Below are 14,627 nucleotides of genomic sequence, written 5' to 3' on the forward strand. Positions count from 1 at the left end.
TTTATCCCCCAGAGACGATGCTTGCACGAATCACAAGTCAATTCCTGGAGCAAAACCCCACCTCCGCATAATATAAAGTGGATAATGGTCAACTCTATATCAGAGCCAAGTCACAACACTACTCGGACTATTGATTCGACGGATCGGGAACATTCACCGGAGCTATCGCACCCGCAAATGGCAGGAGGCGACTATGCAAGGGTTCAAGCTAATTTGGCATCATCCGATGATGAGGAATGGGGGCAGAAAATATCAGAAAGACGCCATGCACATCCACAAATACCCAGAGTAGCTCGCAGTGTCAGTCCACCCACGCCGCGTTTTGTGGGGGATCTCAACCCGGAAGCCCGACTTCTAGAGGAACAAATTTCCCCAGAAGATGTGAAACATACCGACTCCGATAATGTCGGTCTTTGGATTCATCCCGGCTCTTCCAAGACAAGCGAAATTGCCCCTTCCAACCAGAATACCTTTCAGAGGGAGCCAACTTGTTACCGGAGTATGGTGTCTGACATTATTTCTCATAAGACTGTTGAGGCTCTATCAAGAATTTATTTTGCTAATGTGCATCCAATCGTTCCACTTCTCAATGAAGACGAGTACTGGCAGGGTCTCGCTCGTGGTGCCATTGCTACACCCTTGGTGCATGTTGTGTGTTTGATCGCCGCAAAGGACAGCGCGGCTGAGAAGGATTTAAGACTTCTGCATTCGAAAGAGAGTATCATACCTGTGCGCAAGTTTTGCAGTCGGCTATATTCGTCCATCACAAGCTTAATTTCTCACCCTGTCGCAATGAGGAAAATCACTATGATGCGGGTACTCGGTCTGCTATCGCTACACCAGGAAGGTAGTGATGGGGGAGAGCATGCCTCCAGCTACATTTCTCAAGCTATCCATTATGCCCAGTCTTTGGCGCTGCATCTACCACGACCTAATGATACCGAGGGGTGCTTAAAAAGAGCATTTTGGTGTCTCTGGACTCTCGATCGTCTCAACTCCGCGACCAATTCAAGACCATGTTTTATAGCCGATATGGACATTGCAGTTTCCGACCTAGCGCCCGAAGAGTCCGGTTTTGTCGCCTTTAATGTATGGTTTCGAGTTGCTAAAATGCTAAACAAGGTCATTGGGCTCTATCGTCCTCATATTGAAAAGGGCTTATCCGGCTGGGATTCTGGGTTCCCTGGTTTTGAGCAAATTATGGATGAAATGAGCGCATGGGGCCTTCCTGGATCAACGATTGGTTTGTGATCATAAAAATTATCCCTGCTGAGTATGTATACTCGGATATGAAAGATTTCTTGTTCTGACTTGCTCTTGAAGCTACCTTACACCTCTTCTACCTCGCAACCTCAATCCTCGCGCACCGCCTCAGGACGATTAAAATTTTGCCTACGCCTACGCCGTCAAGGTTACGACAACAGCTTGCGGCGACTCAAGTCATTCGTTACTTGGAAGATCCGGCCAGGATGAACACGCTGTGCCCGCTTCCTATCGTCGTATATGCCGCTTCGCTGGCATTATCCGTGTCTTACCAACAATTACGATATAGTCGTCTGTCTAGCGACCAAGAGGATGCTCACAAGGACTTTAATGCCGGGTGCGATATTTTGCAAAAACTGCGCCAAAAATGGCGTTCTGCCGATGCGATGGCCGCCCTGGCAAAGAAAATCTCGGGGGCGCTTGATATGCTGCCACGTCTTGATATTCTCCGATTGAATCGATCCACTCAGGAGGGCGGCAATTACATGGAAAGAAATGTTGCGCTGCCAGATGATCATAGGTCAGGCAATGCGCCCACAATACCTTCTTCTCATCATTTACCGGCTGGGTATTGTTCGGAAACAATGGGTCTATTTGCCGGCATGGACGATGTGTCTTGGATGTACCTGGATGCAGAAAATCCGGTTTCCTTTGATGTTTTCCCCGAGTTTGATGAATTATGCAGCACCTGGTAAGTAGCCTGCGCCATAATTGTCTCTGTGGTTATGCCGTACGCCGGCAGGTGTAGTGTGGTGGGTGACCACATGCGAATCCCTGCTGCTGTATTTTTCTTTCTTTTTGCTGCTTTCTATTTCTGCCCTCTATTATGTGCTTGTTGTCAAGGTGATAATCGCGCTTTGTTTGGTCCCTGACGTGACCCATCCTGCGAACCTTAACCTTCCTAAGGTTAGGAATGAGGCTGGGGGGTTAATCGATAAGGAGCAAAGCCCTAATCGTGAAGCCCTGATTTCCTTTTCTGGTAATTTGACGTATCGCGCCGGACACGTCTGGGAACCTTCTTCGTACCCCGTATCCCCTTTGCCAGTATCTTCTCTGGTTTCTGTGCACGTCTCATCAGGAAAAATGCCTGGCCTGCAGGATCTTCCCGCTGAACTACTCAAACAAACTCTGTTTTACTTCGTCCCGCGTGTGTCACCTCAGTGGGAGATCTGGCATGAATTCCGCACGGGGCAGTTGAAACCGAACCCCAGTGATGAAGATGAAGATGAAGATGAGTATGACGAAGAAAGCCTCGACTCACTATACAATATTTGTCTAGTGTCGAAGAAGTTTCGCGATATTGCCCAACCTCTTCTATTTTCGAACTTCGTCGATGATGGTGCTCTTGGTAACATTTCGGAGACTGTCCGCTTCGCAAACTGCCTCTATCGTTATCCACAGCTCGGTCAATTCGTTCAGGAGATCACTATGGGGAACCCGCTTATATTTGATTCTGAATCAGCCGAAGAAGACGATTTAGAATTATCAGAAGAAGAAATCCAGCTCTACACAGCACCAATCAAAGCTCTTGGTCTTGGCATCGAGGAAGAGAAATGGATTTCTGCTCTTAAAAACCGCGACATCCTTGTTTTCGCCGCTTTGATCGTCAATAAAACTCCCAATGTTCGTCGCCTGGTTCTACCGGGCACCATATCATCCGTGAACCCTTTCCCAGAGCTCTTCCAACAAAACCCTTCATTTCTTCGCAGGCTTGAAAATCTCGGCCTGGCAGGCCTGAAGGAATCTGAAGGCTACGATTACGCATCTTATCACGAGTTTTTCGCCCTGCCTAGCCTGAAAATTGTCATGTTTGACAATGGTGATCTTCAGAAAAGGACATGCCCATCAACATGGGAACCTCGGACATTCAACATAGAGGAACTCCTTTTCCGCGATTCCGTGGTTGATGCTGTGTCCCTCGGTAGGCTCATTGGTGCATGTAAGAACCTAAAGGCGTTCTTGCTCGACAACTTTAAAGCTCACCAAGAATGGGTTGACCATCCAAACGGAGGATCGCTGTTCAACGCTGCGGATGCCCATCAAGCTCTCTTGGCGCATAAAGACACACTTGAGTATATGCGCATAGAATTTCCCCAGAGAGGGGTCATGATCTGCAGGATTGGCAGCGGTTCCTTTCTAGCCGTGCCAAAATGGGATCTCTGCGCGAATTTTCGGTGCTTCGCGACATTCGTCTTCAACAAGCGATAGTCTCAGTCCACCCTCAATTTCCACCGACGCTCAAAAGACTGTTTATTACGGACTGCAACTCTTCTGTCATCAATCTAGTCAAGAATATCGCGAAGGATACCAAGAAGGGTTTGTACCCAGACTTTAACGAGTTCAGGATGCTTGCTGTTGATATCACACAACCCGTCCAGCTACCTGGCCAGAGAATTCCAGAAGGCAAAACGCCAGAGCAAGCTCATCAGGCTCTTGTAGATCTATTCAAAGGCACCAAGGTAGATTTTTTCATTGGGCCCTTCGATATGCCTAGTATGGATGAGCTCATGAATGGCTATGACGAGGATGATGAATTTGATGATGAGATGGCCTATGATTCAGAGGGTTACGAAATTGAAGATCCAATCATGGATGCATTGAGGGGTATGCGTTTGGGCGACGCTGGAGGCGGTGGACGTGGAGGTGGTCCCAACGGCCCGATGCCTCCAGGACTTCTCGAATATTTCATGCAACGCGCTATGCAGGACCCTGACTTCGCACACTTGCATCCACCTTCAAGGAGAAATCGGTGAGCACTGTCGTAAACTTGGAATGAACGGATCAATAGCATCATCTTGTCAAGAACATCCTTGGAATAATTGTAACTTGGGCTCCGATCAAACATCCTCGATTCGTGGCTTACATGTACCTCTTTTCATATAAAAGGTGGTGGTTTGTTGCCAAAACCTGTGATAATTTCTGGGACATTGTCATTTGAACTCTTTGAAAAAGCCTTCACTATAAATCTGGGCGATTCCCAACCGGATTGGTTCTTTTTGAGTCCCCCGAGTTGCTAAGCGGTTCGTGGCTATGGTGGGTGCCAGTCGCTACTATGCTATATCAAGGCTATGGGGGTGAATAGGATTTCAAACGGGTCCAGCCAGGTCAAGTTATTTCAAGTAGCTAACCCAACCTAGATAGTTATAGACATATAGCTAACGACATCATATGTACCCATAAAAAAAGCAAATTGTTCTTTGCTATCAGATCCAGTCGAGAGACTTCCAATAGTCCTGAATGGGCGCCGGGCCAAAATTAATTATGTCCGCAGCGGAAGCAATAACTTCAAGCTTGACATATTTGTCTCCTCTGAAAAAGTAGGTCAAGCCTCTATCATCCTGAGGCACAGGAAGCGTCGCATCGACAGAGTCAAATCCGGCGGCAGTCAAGGCTGGCCACTCGACCGAAATTTTGGCAGGACCATACACGATTTTGTGTGTATTCACGTTTATCTTGACGTAGCTGGTGCCTCGGAAGATGTATGCTTCACCGGGTTTTTTAGGAACGGGCATTGCAGCATCAATTGTGTCGTACCCGGTCGATGCCAAGGCCTTGAATTTCTCGGCAATGAGCCAAGGTCCACCGACCACTGTATCATTATTTGATTCAGGGACAACTTTGATTTGGGCAACTTTGCTGCCGTGGAAAACAAACAGCTCGTCTGGGCTGTTTTCGACGGGCAAGATGGCATCGACTGTGCCAAACCCAATGGAAACAAGAGATGGCCAGCGCTCGGAAATTTTGTCGGGGCCCCAGCTAATCATATCATCATTTGTTGCGGGTGAAAACTTGATACGAGCGTAGCGACGACCTCCAAAGAAGTACGTCTGCTTGAAGGTGGGATGCCAATAAGCTGCGTCGACCATTTTGAAGAGTTGTAAAGAGGCGAATGGTTTGTTTGATATCTCAATTTGAAATATTAATGCGAATAGATCAACAACATGTTGGAAAAGATGGTGCGCTTTATACCTGGTATTGAATGCTACTGGATATATGACCTCATGGCTTGCTTGAGCTTTTGCAGATTGCCAAGATCAATCAGGAATGATTCGTATCTGGCAGTTCTAGTGGTAAATGGAATTTCAGCCATGTTTAACGCCATCGTTGAGCCAAGTGCTTTTTTCTAACAGCTTCCAAGATTCACTACATATGTTGTGTCACTTTGATTCCTACATAGTATATGCCATGTGTAGCTCCATCTCTGACCCAAGTGCTTTGCGTTCAGTGGCAGCTTCCAACATTCACTATGTTGTGTCACTTTGATTCCTGCATATTATATGTCATATATGTACCAGTAATATGCAAAGAAGTGATGTGAGCCACCAACGTTTGAAAGCCCAAGGCCAGCCCCGACTCTTTTCCAAGGTTACGGGCCGGCCCGCCATTATGATTTGGGGATTCAATAGCAATTCCAGCCCAAAAAAATAGGAAACATATAGTACTTGAATGATTAGTCTATGCCAGCTAGGATGAATAAGGGGGAACCGCTGGAGACGGAGTGGGGCGAGGACTGCATTGAATTGCCCCAAGCCATCTGGAATGTCAAGTAATCGTCTTACCCAATTGATGTGAGAAAAAATCACCATTTGGTGCAGGAAGTGGCGACGTGCAGCTCTGCTAAAGTCCACGTAAGACAAACTCACTACCCCGCTAACCCTCCCCGCGTACACGCAATCCAATTTTCGTATATGCGTAGGCTAACCGGCTTTTGCCTTTTAGAACAGCATGAGTCTACCTGCAAGGCGTATGGGGGGGTAGATAACTGTCTATGTATGTATGTACGATTGCTCCCCGACGCAGCTTCCAAGGTTTATGGGTCTTGGTCATAGCTGCCCAGGTGAAGAGCTCGCTAGCAGACGTATTTACAGACTTTCATTTAGCAATTTGAATGTATATATATGCCTACCTAGGTATTCAAGTTAGTATACGCCCCGTTAAGAATTTTCACATACTTCGAGATTGAGCTTTGCTCTGTTTTTAAGGACTAGGAAAGTGTAAACTTGTAGGTCGCAAGCTATGGGGGGCTGCTAGGCAGTGCATTTGTTTTTACAGAAACGGTGTCGATGCTTAGCGCAGGAATCGGGAATGCCGTCCACGCAGCCTTATACGATGGCCACGCCCGAAGTTTTTGACAACATCAAGTTCAGGTAAAAAGTACCTAGGCTATGGAGTAGATCCAGAGCAAAAAATGGTTCCAGAGGGGGTCGAACCCTCGACTTTGGCGTCACAGGAACACTGTATTAGCACCACACTCTAACCAACTGAGTTATGGAACCCGTCTATAATGCACCCAAAATAACCCTGGCACCATCAGCAAAAACAAAAGATATTAATCTAAAACCAAGAATCCTCGACAGTACGATTTTCTCTGTAGTGACGGCGGCAGAGTGGCTTAGTTTATCACGGAGGAGTACTTATAGCCTACCCCTTTTTATTCTGTCTTATCTCATCTTATAATTGACCTCCAGCTCACCCACCCGATCCGAGTCCATCTCAACGCCGATAGGAGTATCGTGTCGAAAGAAGCCCCTTCAAATAGCAGTGGCTCAAGAGTGGAAGCTAGCAGCTGATCGCCACTCTAATTATAATGCGGATCCGACATTGAGTCTATCCAGCTTCAGCCTCGGGGAAAGTTGCAGCGATCTTGAAGGGATCGGACGCAACAGAACCACAATCCGCTCCATTCTCGAAGACCACGTTCGCGCAACAAATATCTAAAATGCCCAACGATGGTGCAGTTTCTGAAAGTAAGAGGAGCCCAGCCCTTGTCCTTCTCTTCCCAGGTGATCTCATCCCACTGGGCGCCCCTTTCCTACATCGTATAACTCCGAACTCCGCAAGATATTCTATTCGGGCATTCAAAATCCAGGATCCGAGATACCATCTGCATACCAGGCATACCAGAGATAAGAATCTCAACGGTTGGGTAATCGAATGTTACGGGATGTTCTGGTATAAGTACAATTTCGTTTACCAAGGGCCACGCTTGATCATGACTAATCCTGGCAAAGCCAATTCCTTTGCTCCTGCAGACTTTCTCCGACCGTATCAGCTGATGTAGACAGAGAAATAAACATAGGAAATGGAAAATTAAACTTCGGTAGTACGCACATGCAAAATCACAGCGCGCTGCAGGTAATTTGAGAACCCCAGCGACTAAACATTGAAGTTTTATGGTATATATTCCAAAAACTGGTTCTGGAGGGGGTCGAACCCTGGACTACATCCAATATCCACTCAGCAAAATCAAATACCCTTCATGAACCAAAGATATAGACTCAAGATGCAAAAAATGGTTCCAGAGGGGGTCGAACCCTCGACTTTGGCGTTATTAGCACCACACTCTAACCAACTGAGTTATGGAACCTGGTGGTTGGAGAAGCCCAAAAATTTGCATCTTTTGAATATTGGGCTAATAGATACCTTGATAAACATAAAAAATAATTTATAATTAATCAAGAAACAGTTCCATGTTAAAACCCTTTAAGCATAGCAGCCTAGCTATATGAATCATGTAGGTCAGCAAATATGGTAGTTGTGAGGATGCTCAGATGCTCACAGATTAACGTACGGCGTAGCATACGAGGCAATGAAACAGTAGCGGTTCGACGAAAGTAATAGCTTGAGGAGAGAAAGAAGGAAGCTAGGATGTAAGGCTAGATACACAGGTGTAGGTGTGGATGCCTAGATGGGTGCCGTAGGCGTGAGGCATCCACGAATGGTAACAACACCAGTTCGTTACGGTAGTCATCCCCCAAGGAGATTCGGTGGCAGAAAGACCACATCCTTTTGATCGAGGAGGCCAGTCGAGAATCGTTACTTGATGACACCATTCACCATATTCAGCAAAAGCCAAAATATGGAATTCTGAGGAATCCAGGGGCAAGATCGTACTTTTCAATTTGGAAAAAGCATTTTTGGGCAAGATTTAACTGTCAGAGGGGTGAGGTCGATATTTATATAGTATTGTCCAGATATAGATGCATCGATCAGAAGACTTGGCGAGGTTCTGTAACGTTTCAGATTTACGATGTTGGGAGCACCGGCTAGTACTTTTGTGAATAAAAGAGTTGTTCCGTTACTATTATACGCTCCGAGGAACCCGCAAACCAGGCATCACTCTACCGAAAAGAAGCATCTTGGGGTCAATTTGTCGAACTATATTGATTAAGTTCCAAGGTTGTTCCTTCACTAGGACCGGCGGGGAAGCGCTCTATGCCCAGGTGAGTTTCAGAGGCAGCTTTGTCCTTGGCCAGTATGCGGTCTCATGTTTGGGCAATTCCGGTCAAGCCTGTATGTAATATTTCATATAGGTGTTACGCACACGCTAACTGGTCACTCGTTTAGTGGTCGACAGTTGGTAACGTACCTTGTTTACGAGTACAATTGTGAATTGCCAGGAGACGGCTGGAATCGGCGTCTCGTGTGCTCCACTAGGTGATCCTCAAGTATCGACTCGCAACCGTACCGTTGCTGTGCTAAGCCTTACACGGGCTCGGGTTCTGTTGAGTAACTTCGAAAGATGTGCCAGATAGGGCGCCAAGTAGGTCAGTCCGGAGAGCTCCCCTACTTTAGTATGTTTGTCACAAGGGTTGAAACTGTATGAAGAATAGTCCGAAAGGTATACTGTAGTAACTTTACCCGTTGGTATACCCCGTGGTCACGTGGTGTTTTACCGGGTACTTGCACTTGCGGCGTAGTGTGGGTGACGGTAGAAAGAACGCCTGTTCTTGCGTCGCGCTAGCCGTTGCGTAGGTTAGTGTAGTATACATAGTTTGAGACGGCGAATCAGAGGCTGATTCCGGCCGTTGGTCACGTGTTCTGATCCTGCGTTCCTTTTCTCAGGAACGGTTGGCTCTTGGTGGCCCATCTGTAGGTTGCGGCCCCTCATGTCGCAGGGTCCGTAACAATAGGTTCTTGTCTACAAGGGAAACTGACAGATAAATCACGATCTAGTCAGCTTATTATAGCCCATATTCAGTGGCCCATTAAATCCAGATGTGGGTAGAGTGTCTGGATGGTCAGGGGTCTTGCCGAAAGATCTCTTTGACCAGTTTCGCCCGCACGGGAGCGACTGTCAAGAAATGTGCGGCGAATCCTTATTTGCTCCTCCTTTGGAAAATGACTGTTTGAGCACAGAACAGCGGCAGAGCAGCAGGTAGCTATTTTATCTCGATAAGAGAACCGTTCAACTTCACCTGAATAAGTAAAATTGTCAGTCTATACATGCCTGCCATATTTCTCAACAGCCTAGTAAGGATGATAAACAATAGTAAAGTGTTATCAATAACAAAAATACTCAATGTAGGGAAGGGTAAGAGAGCGCAGAGATTAAGAGAACTAGTTAGTAGGTGTCCAAGGTGTAACCTTAGGCAATAAGGCACAGATCTGCGATCTATTCTATTTGATCTAAGAATTGTTGTTTTGCTCTATATAGCCTTAAATTAGCGGCCCAACCAATCAGCTGGTTCCATAACTCAGTTGGTTAGAGTGTGGTGCTAATAACGCCAAAGTCGAGGGTTCGACCCCCTCTGGAACCATTTTTTTGCTTGATTTGCCTCTGAAATAGAGAATATTTTTTGCTCTAGGTACCCCCACTAGGCTTTTTCCTTATGTAGTCATAGATTTCATTATACATAAAATCAGCGGTTCCATAACTCAGTTGGTTAGAGTGTGGTGCTAATAACGCCAAAGTCGAGGGTTCGACCCCCTCTGGAACCACTTTTTTTGCCCTTCTGAAGTCTATACATAGAATTTTTGGTCAATTTAGTGTGCTACATGAGTAGTATTTGGATTTATGAGGCCGGCACATACCGTATTCCCTGACTTCTTCCCTTGGTGTATACTGTAGGTATCACATGTTGACCACCCCTTGCGTGAGATACGCTGTTCTAGATTGGCCCGTGCTGCTCTCGCTTATCACTAGCGCCCGCACCCCGTGACTTCCTGGTATAAAGGCCACCTTCGCCGGCCGCACTTCCTCTCCTTTTTCTTTTCTTCTTCATACTTACCTTGTTTGGGTGGCTGCGCTCACGAAGGCGGCCCACCACAGATTGGTCCCTGCATTGCACAGCGCGGCGGAACAGTTTGTTCAACGGCCTTCGGGTCATTGACAGGCGCATTCTTTGGCACTTTCCACTTGTTGGATCCTATTTCTTTTCATCATGCCTTGGGCCAATGGCTCGAGTATGGAGAAGAGAGTCGTAGTTTGTATAGTAGTAGCTCCTCCGTGAGGCTCCTCAATAATCCATGTACACAAACCATCATATAGAAATGATAAGTCCTTACTATGCTGCCGCGGCTCCGCCAATCCCCTCATTTGTCAAGTCTATGCACAGCCCAGTGCGGAAGAAGTTGGCGCGAAGGCCCAGCGTTTAACCTCAGCTGAGAGCGGGGTTCACAATAACACTGCTCCCTTTCGTATCAAGCAGCTTGCCCTTTACTTGCAGAGCACTCTTCTGCCCATTTTCGGTCGGCATGGACTCGACTTTTGGTAGTGCGAACATGGGTTTCCAGCTTGGAAATAATCATGGGACAATCGGCACAATCAACATTACATCCGGTGTCTCACGGGTATGCCAAAGTCTATTTCAAGCCGCGAAAGGTTGATTAACACTTGTTTTCGGCCCAGACCGACCAGACAACCTACAAAACCTAGAGAGGACAGACAATGGTTCGCTGCACTCCACTCCGTTCCCTTCAAGGACGCTCTGCCTAACCACAGACGCAGAGCTGCTCAGGTCATTAGCAACAGACGCAGAGCTGCTCAGGTCATTAGCATTCCCACAGATGCTGGATCGACGCGACAATATTGAGTCTCGTCACATGAATACATGTCAATGGATTTTGGAACTGAAGGAGTATCACTCGTGGAGGAACCAGCGCTGTGGTTTGCTTTGGATTAAAGGCAAGCCAGGCGCGGGCAAATCAATCTTGATGCTTTTCCTACATAAACGACTTAAAGAATCCCAGGATGGCAACCTACAGGACGGTAGCCAGGGCAATATTCGGCTCGACTTCTTCTTTACCGCCCGGGGTGTGGAAATGCAACGAACACCACTAGGCATGTTTAGATCGTTGTTAAACCAGCTCTTCGATCATGACATAACTATACGCCCACAGGTCCGTGAGTTCTATGATCAACGATGTAGGCAGTTTGGTTACGGTGAACGTACATGGGAATGGCCACAGGCGGTGCTGGAAGAGTTACTAGCGAGTGCCATCCTGGCGTCGGCTAGCAAACAACCTGTGACTATTCTTGTGGATGCTCTAGATGAGGCTGGGGCTGAGTCCGCTCAATATCTCGCAGCATATTTCCATCGGCTTATTGATTGTGCAAAAAAGAAGAACTTGAAGCTGGCCCTTCAAGTCTGTATCTCATGCCGACACTATCCTATCGTGGAAAGTACTCAAGCTATAGAGATACATGTCGAAGCCCATAACCAGAACGACATCACCACATACACCAAAGATCTGCTCATTGACACGGATCCCATTATGGAAGACAGTCATGGCCAAGCGATAGGAGAGATGCTGGTAGAGGAACTAACCCAGTATGCCAACGGGGTTTTCCAATGGGTCCGTCTCACAATACCTCTTATCAAACAGAGAGTTCTTGAAGGGGAGTCGATTGACGATATTCGTTCTTGGTTGCGCGAAGTTCCAGCTGGCCTAGAAGATGTCTACGTTTATATCCTGCATAACGTCATCGCAGCTAGGAATCGGGATCAGTCATTGCTGTTCTTTCAATGGGTATGATTTGCTGAGCGACCCCTGACTGTAACAGAAATGCGCTACGCATTGGCGGCTAAGAATGCCCAAATTTCACCTTCTCGGAGATGGGAGGAGATCCACGGCTTTGTCGAAAGCAATGGACGTATGAAACGAATAATCAAGGCTCTTACTGGTGGACTGACTGAAGTAGTTTCAGGTTCGTATGTTGATGATGATGATGATGATAAGGAGGACTTTGAGACTATACAGGTAGTCCACCAGTCGGTCAATGATTTCTTGCGTGCTAAAGGACTGGCCCTTTTATACAGTATCAGCGCAAGCACAGCATCCATTGATAGGGATACCATTCTCTTTCATTGCCAGGCAACTCTTTACCGATCATGTCTACTATATCTTGCCACCATAACAAAGGAGATCAGTGGTCTTCAGGGACCACTGGAAGCTATAAACCTTGTCCAGAATCACCCATTTCTATCCTATACGACTATCAGACTCTTTGTTCATGCGGAGAAGGCTGCTGGCGCTGATTCGCTACAGAATGAAAAAGAAATTCTTGAGCAAATTATCGATGGATGGGTTTCGATCTACCTATGTCTCAATCAGAATAGCACAGCATGTCCACCTAGAGGCACAAATGTTCTACATATGGCTGCGACTGCCAATATGGTTGATGTCATCAAATCTGTGTTATCAGGTGGCGAGAATATCGAGAGGAAGGACGAAATTGGAAATACAGCGTTATATTCCGCAGCAAAAGCGGGACACATCATAGCCGGCAAATTACTACAGGAAAGAGGAGCAAACCTCGAAGCAGAAAATGGCTGTGGGGCAACACCTTTAATGGAGGCGGCCAGATGTGGACGTCTGATGTTTGTGGAATGGATCCTGGACGAGGGTGTCGAGCTTGAGACAAACTTAGGTGGAGGAGTGCTACAAGCAGCTTCACTGACTGGCCATCATGCCATCATGGAAATCTTGCTTGGAGTCGGAGCGGATATCAATGCCAAGGGTGGTAAATATGGCACTGCCCCCGCTGCTGCATCGGATAATGAAACGATTGAGACAGTACTGCTTCTGCTGAACGCCGGGGCCGATGTCAATGCCCAGGGTGGTGAATATGGCAATGCCTTGCAGGCCGCTGTATCCTTGGAAAAAGGGGCTGCAACAGCAAAGCTCCTACTAGATGCTGGGACTGACGTTAACGCGAAGAGTGGTAAATATGGAAATGCCCTACACACCGCTGTTATATCATTTGATGAAAGTTTCGAGATGGTAAAGCTCCTGCTAGACGCTGGGGCCGATGTCAATGCCCATGGTGGTGAATATGGCAATGCCCTACAGGCTGCTATTGCAAACCATGGACATACTGAGATTGCAAAGCTCCTGCTAGATGCTGGGGCCGATGTCAATGCCCAGGGTGGCTACTACGGCAATGCCCTAAAGGCCGCTATTGCAAACGGGCATGGATACGAGCAGTGTTGATACGGTTCAACTTTTTCTTCAAACTGGTGCAAATATTCTGCTTGCAGATGAACTCGACATACCCCTCTTCATATGGCGGCTTCAAAAGGAATGCTCCGTCTTCTCTCTTGGTTTCCGCCATTTTCCTTGGCTATCAATATCAATAACCACAACAAACTCCTTCAAACCCCTCTTCACTTGGCTATTTATCACGGTCACATTGAATTTGCTATCAAGCTTCTCGATCTTGGTGCCGATCCATCTCTACAAGATGGCTATGGCCGACATGCCATAGATTGGGCACTTGGACACGAATCTTTGATCCAAGCGATACATAAGAAATGCCCTGAACTTACTTTGACACCTCACGAGGCTCAAAAATTAAGTGTTCAACGATCACTTCTCTACCTCTCCGATCTCCTTCCTCGGCTCAGGCCGAACGATCCATGGCCTATTTTGCAACATTTAGCTCGGTATTTCTTATTTCTGAATGACTCGAACAACGCGCGCCATTTATTTCAGATTCGCCTTTCCCAAGATATCATTCCGGTCACTGATATTTTCTACGGAGCTATCTGTAGTATATGCGGTAAGCCTATTGCTTCTGTAAGCAGGACGCGTTTTGTGTTCAAAGTCTGCGCTCATATGGATATCTGCCATTCCTGCATCGAGAAGTATCCCTTTCATAGCAGATTGAATCCAAACAAAAAGCATGCAGCCTTTAAAGTTTCCGTCCGATCCGACGACAAGTTCCAACTCACTGGGCGGGTATCACAGCGATTGACCTACTTCTTGAGCAATTTGATCGATGGACCTCTTGAAGAAGTTACCTACCGTTCTGAGACACAGCCATCATCACATGATTCCTTATCTTCCTCAGCACGGAAAAAAAAGGCTTTGATTTCGAATTCTACGATAAGTCTGTTAATTATATTCTCTGCGGTCTTACTAGGGGTACTAGCTACTTTCTTGGAGTTTTGGTATTTTTAAAGCAACTCGAACTTCGTCTACAACTTGAACCTCAATCCGTCTCTTTCTCACCACGCATCTCCTCCAAGAATAATTACATCTATCAAAATGTATCCCGCTCTGAACTATTCTTTTCTGTTCTCAAAGTCGCTAAGAATCCTTTTTGGGTCCTAATATTACAAAGGGAGAATGAAAACTAA

General features: G+C 46.7%; 4 protein-coding genes across 4 annotated transcripts; 3 read left to right on the forward strand and 1 right to left on the reverse strand.

The window, feature by feature from the left end:
• Positions 1-84: 84 nt before the first annotated feature.
• On the forward strand, positions 85-1,251 carry N7509_000952 (fungal specific transcription factor domain-containing protein; the record flags this gene model as incomplete). The annotated part of the gene is made up of 1 exon (XM_056625589.1): positions 85-1,251. One exon carries the CDS (start codon positions 85-87, stop codon positions 1,249-1,251), a length of 1,167 nt encoding a protein of 388 aa, XP_056494171.1.
• Positions 1,252-2,346: 1,095 nt separating this feature from the next.
• Positions 2,347-4,016, forward strand: N7509_000953 (uncharacterized protein; the record flags this gene model as incomplete). The annotated part of the gene is given in 2 exon segments (XM_056625590.1): positions 2,347-3,335; positions 3,350-4,016. The coding sequence occupies 2 exon segments, from the start codon at positions 2,347-2,349 to the stop codon at positions 4,014-4,016; spliced, it is 1,656 nt and encodes a 551-aa protein (XP_056494172.1).
• Positions 4,017-4,466: 450 nt separating this feature from the next.
• Positions 4,467-5,129, reverse strand: N7509_000954 (Hemopexin; the record flags this gene model as incomplete). Its single annotated transcript, XM_056625591.1, has 1 exon — positions 4,467-5,129. The coding sequence occupies one exon, from the start codon at positions 5,127-5,129 to the stop codon at positions 4,467-4,469; it is 663 nt and encodes a 220-aa protein (XP_056494173.1).
• A 5,923-nt stretch (positions 5,130-11,052) lies between these two features.
• N7509_000955 (ankyrin repeat domain-containing protein) lies at positions 11,053-13,479 on the forward strand (the record flags this gene model as incomplete). The annotated part of the gene is made up of 2 exons (XM_056625592.1): positions 11,053-12,015; positions 12,076-13,479. 2 exons carry the CDS (start codon positions 11,053-11,055, stop codon positions 13,477-13,479), a joined length of 2,367 nt encoding a protein of 788 aa, XP_056494174.1.
• Between the last annotated feature and the right edge of the window lie 1,148 nt (positions 13,480-14,627).

This window comes from Penicillium cosmopolitanum (assembly GCF_028827165.1).
Source record: "Penicillium cosmopolitanum strain IBT 29677 chromosome Unknown utg000003l:1.0-3747932.0:1.0-3751027.0, whole genome shotgun sequence".
Lineage (NCBI taxonomy): Eukaryota > Fungi > Ascomycota > Eurotiomycetes > Eurotiales > Aspergillaceae > Penicillium > Penicillium cosmopolitanum.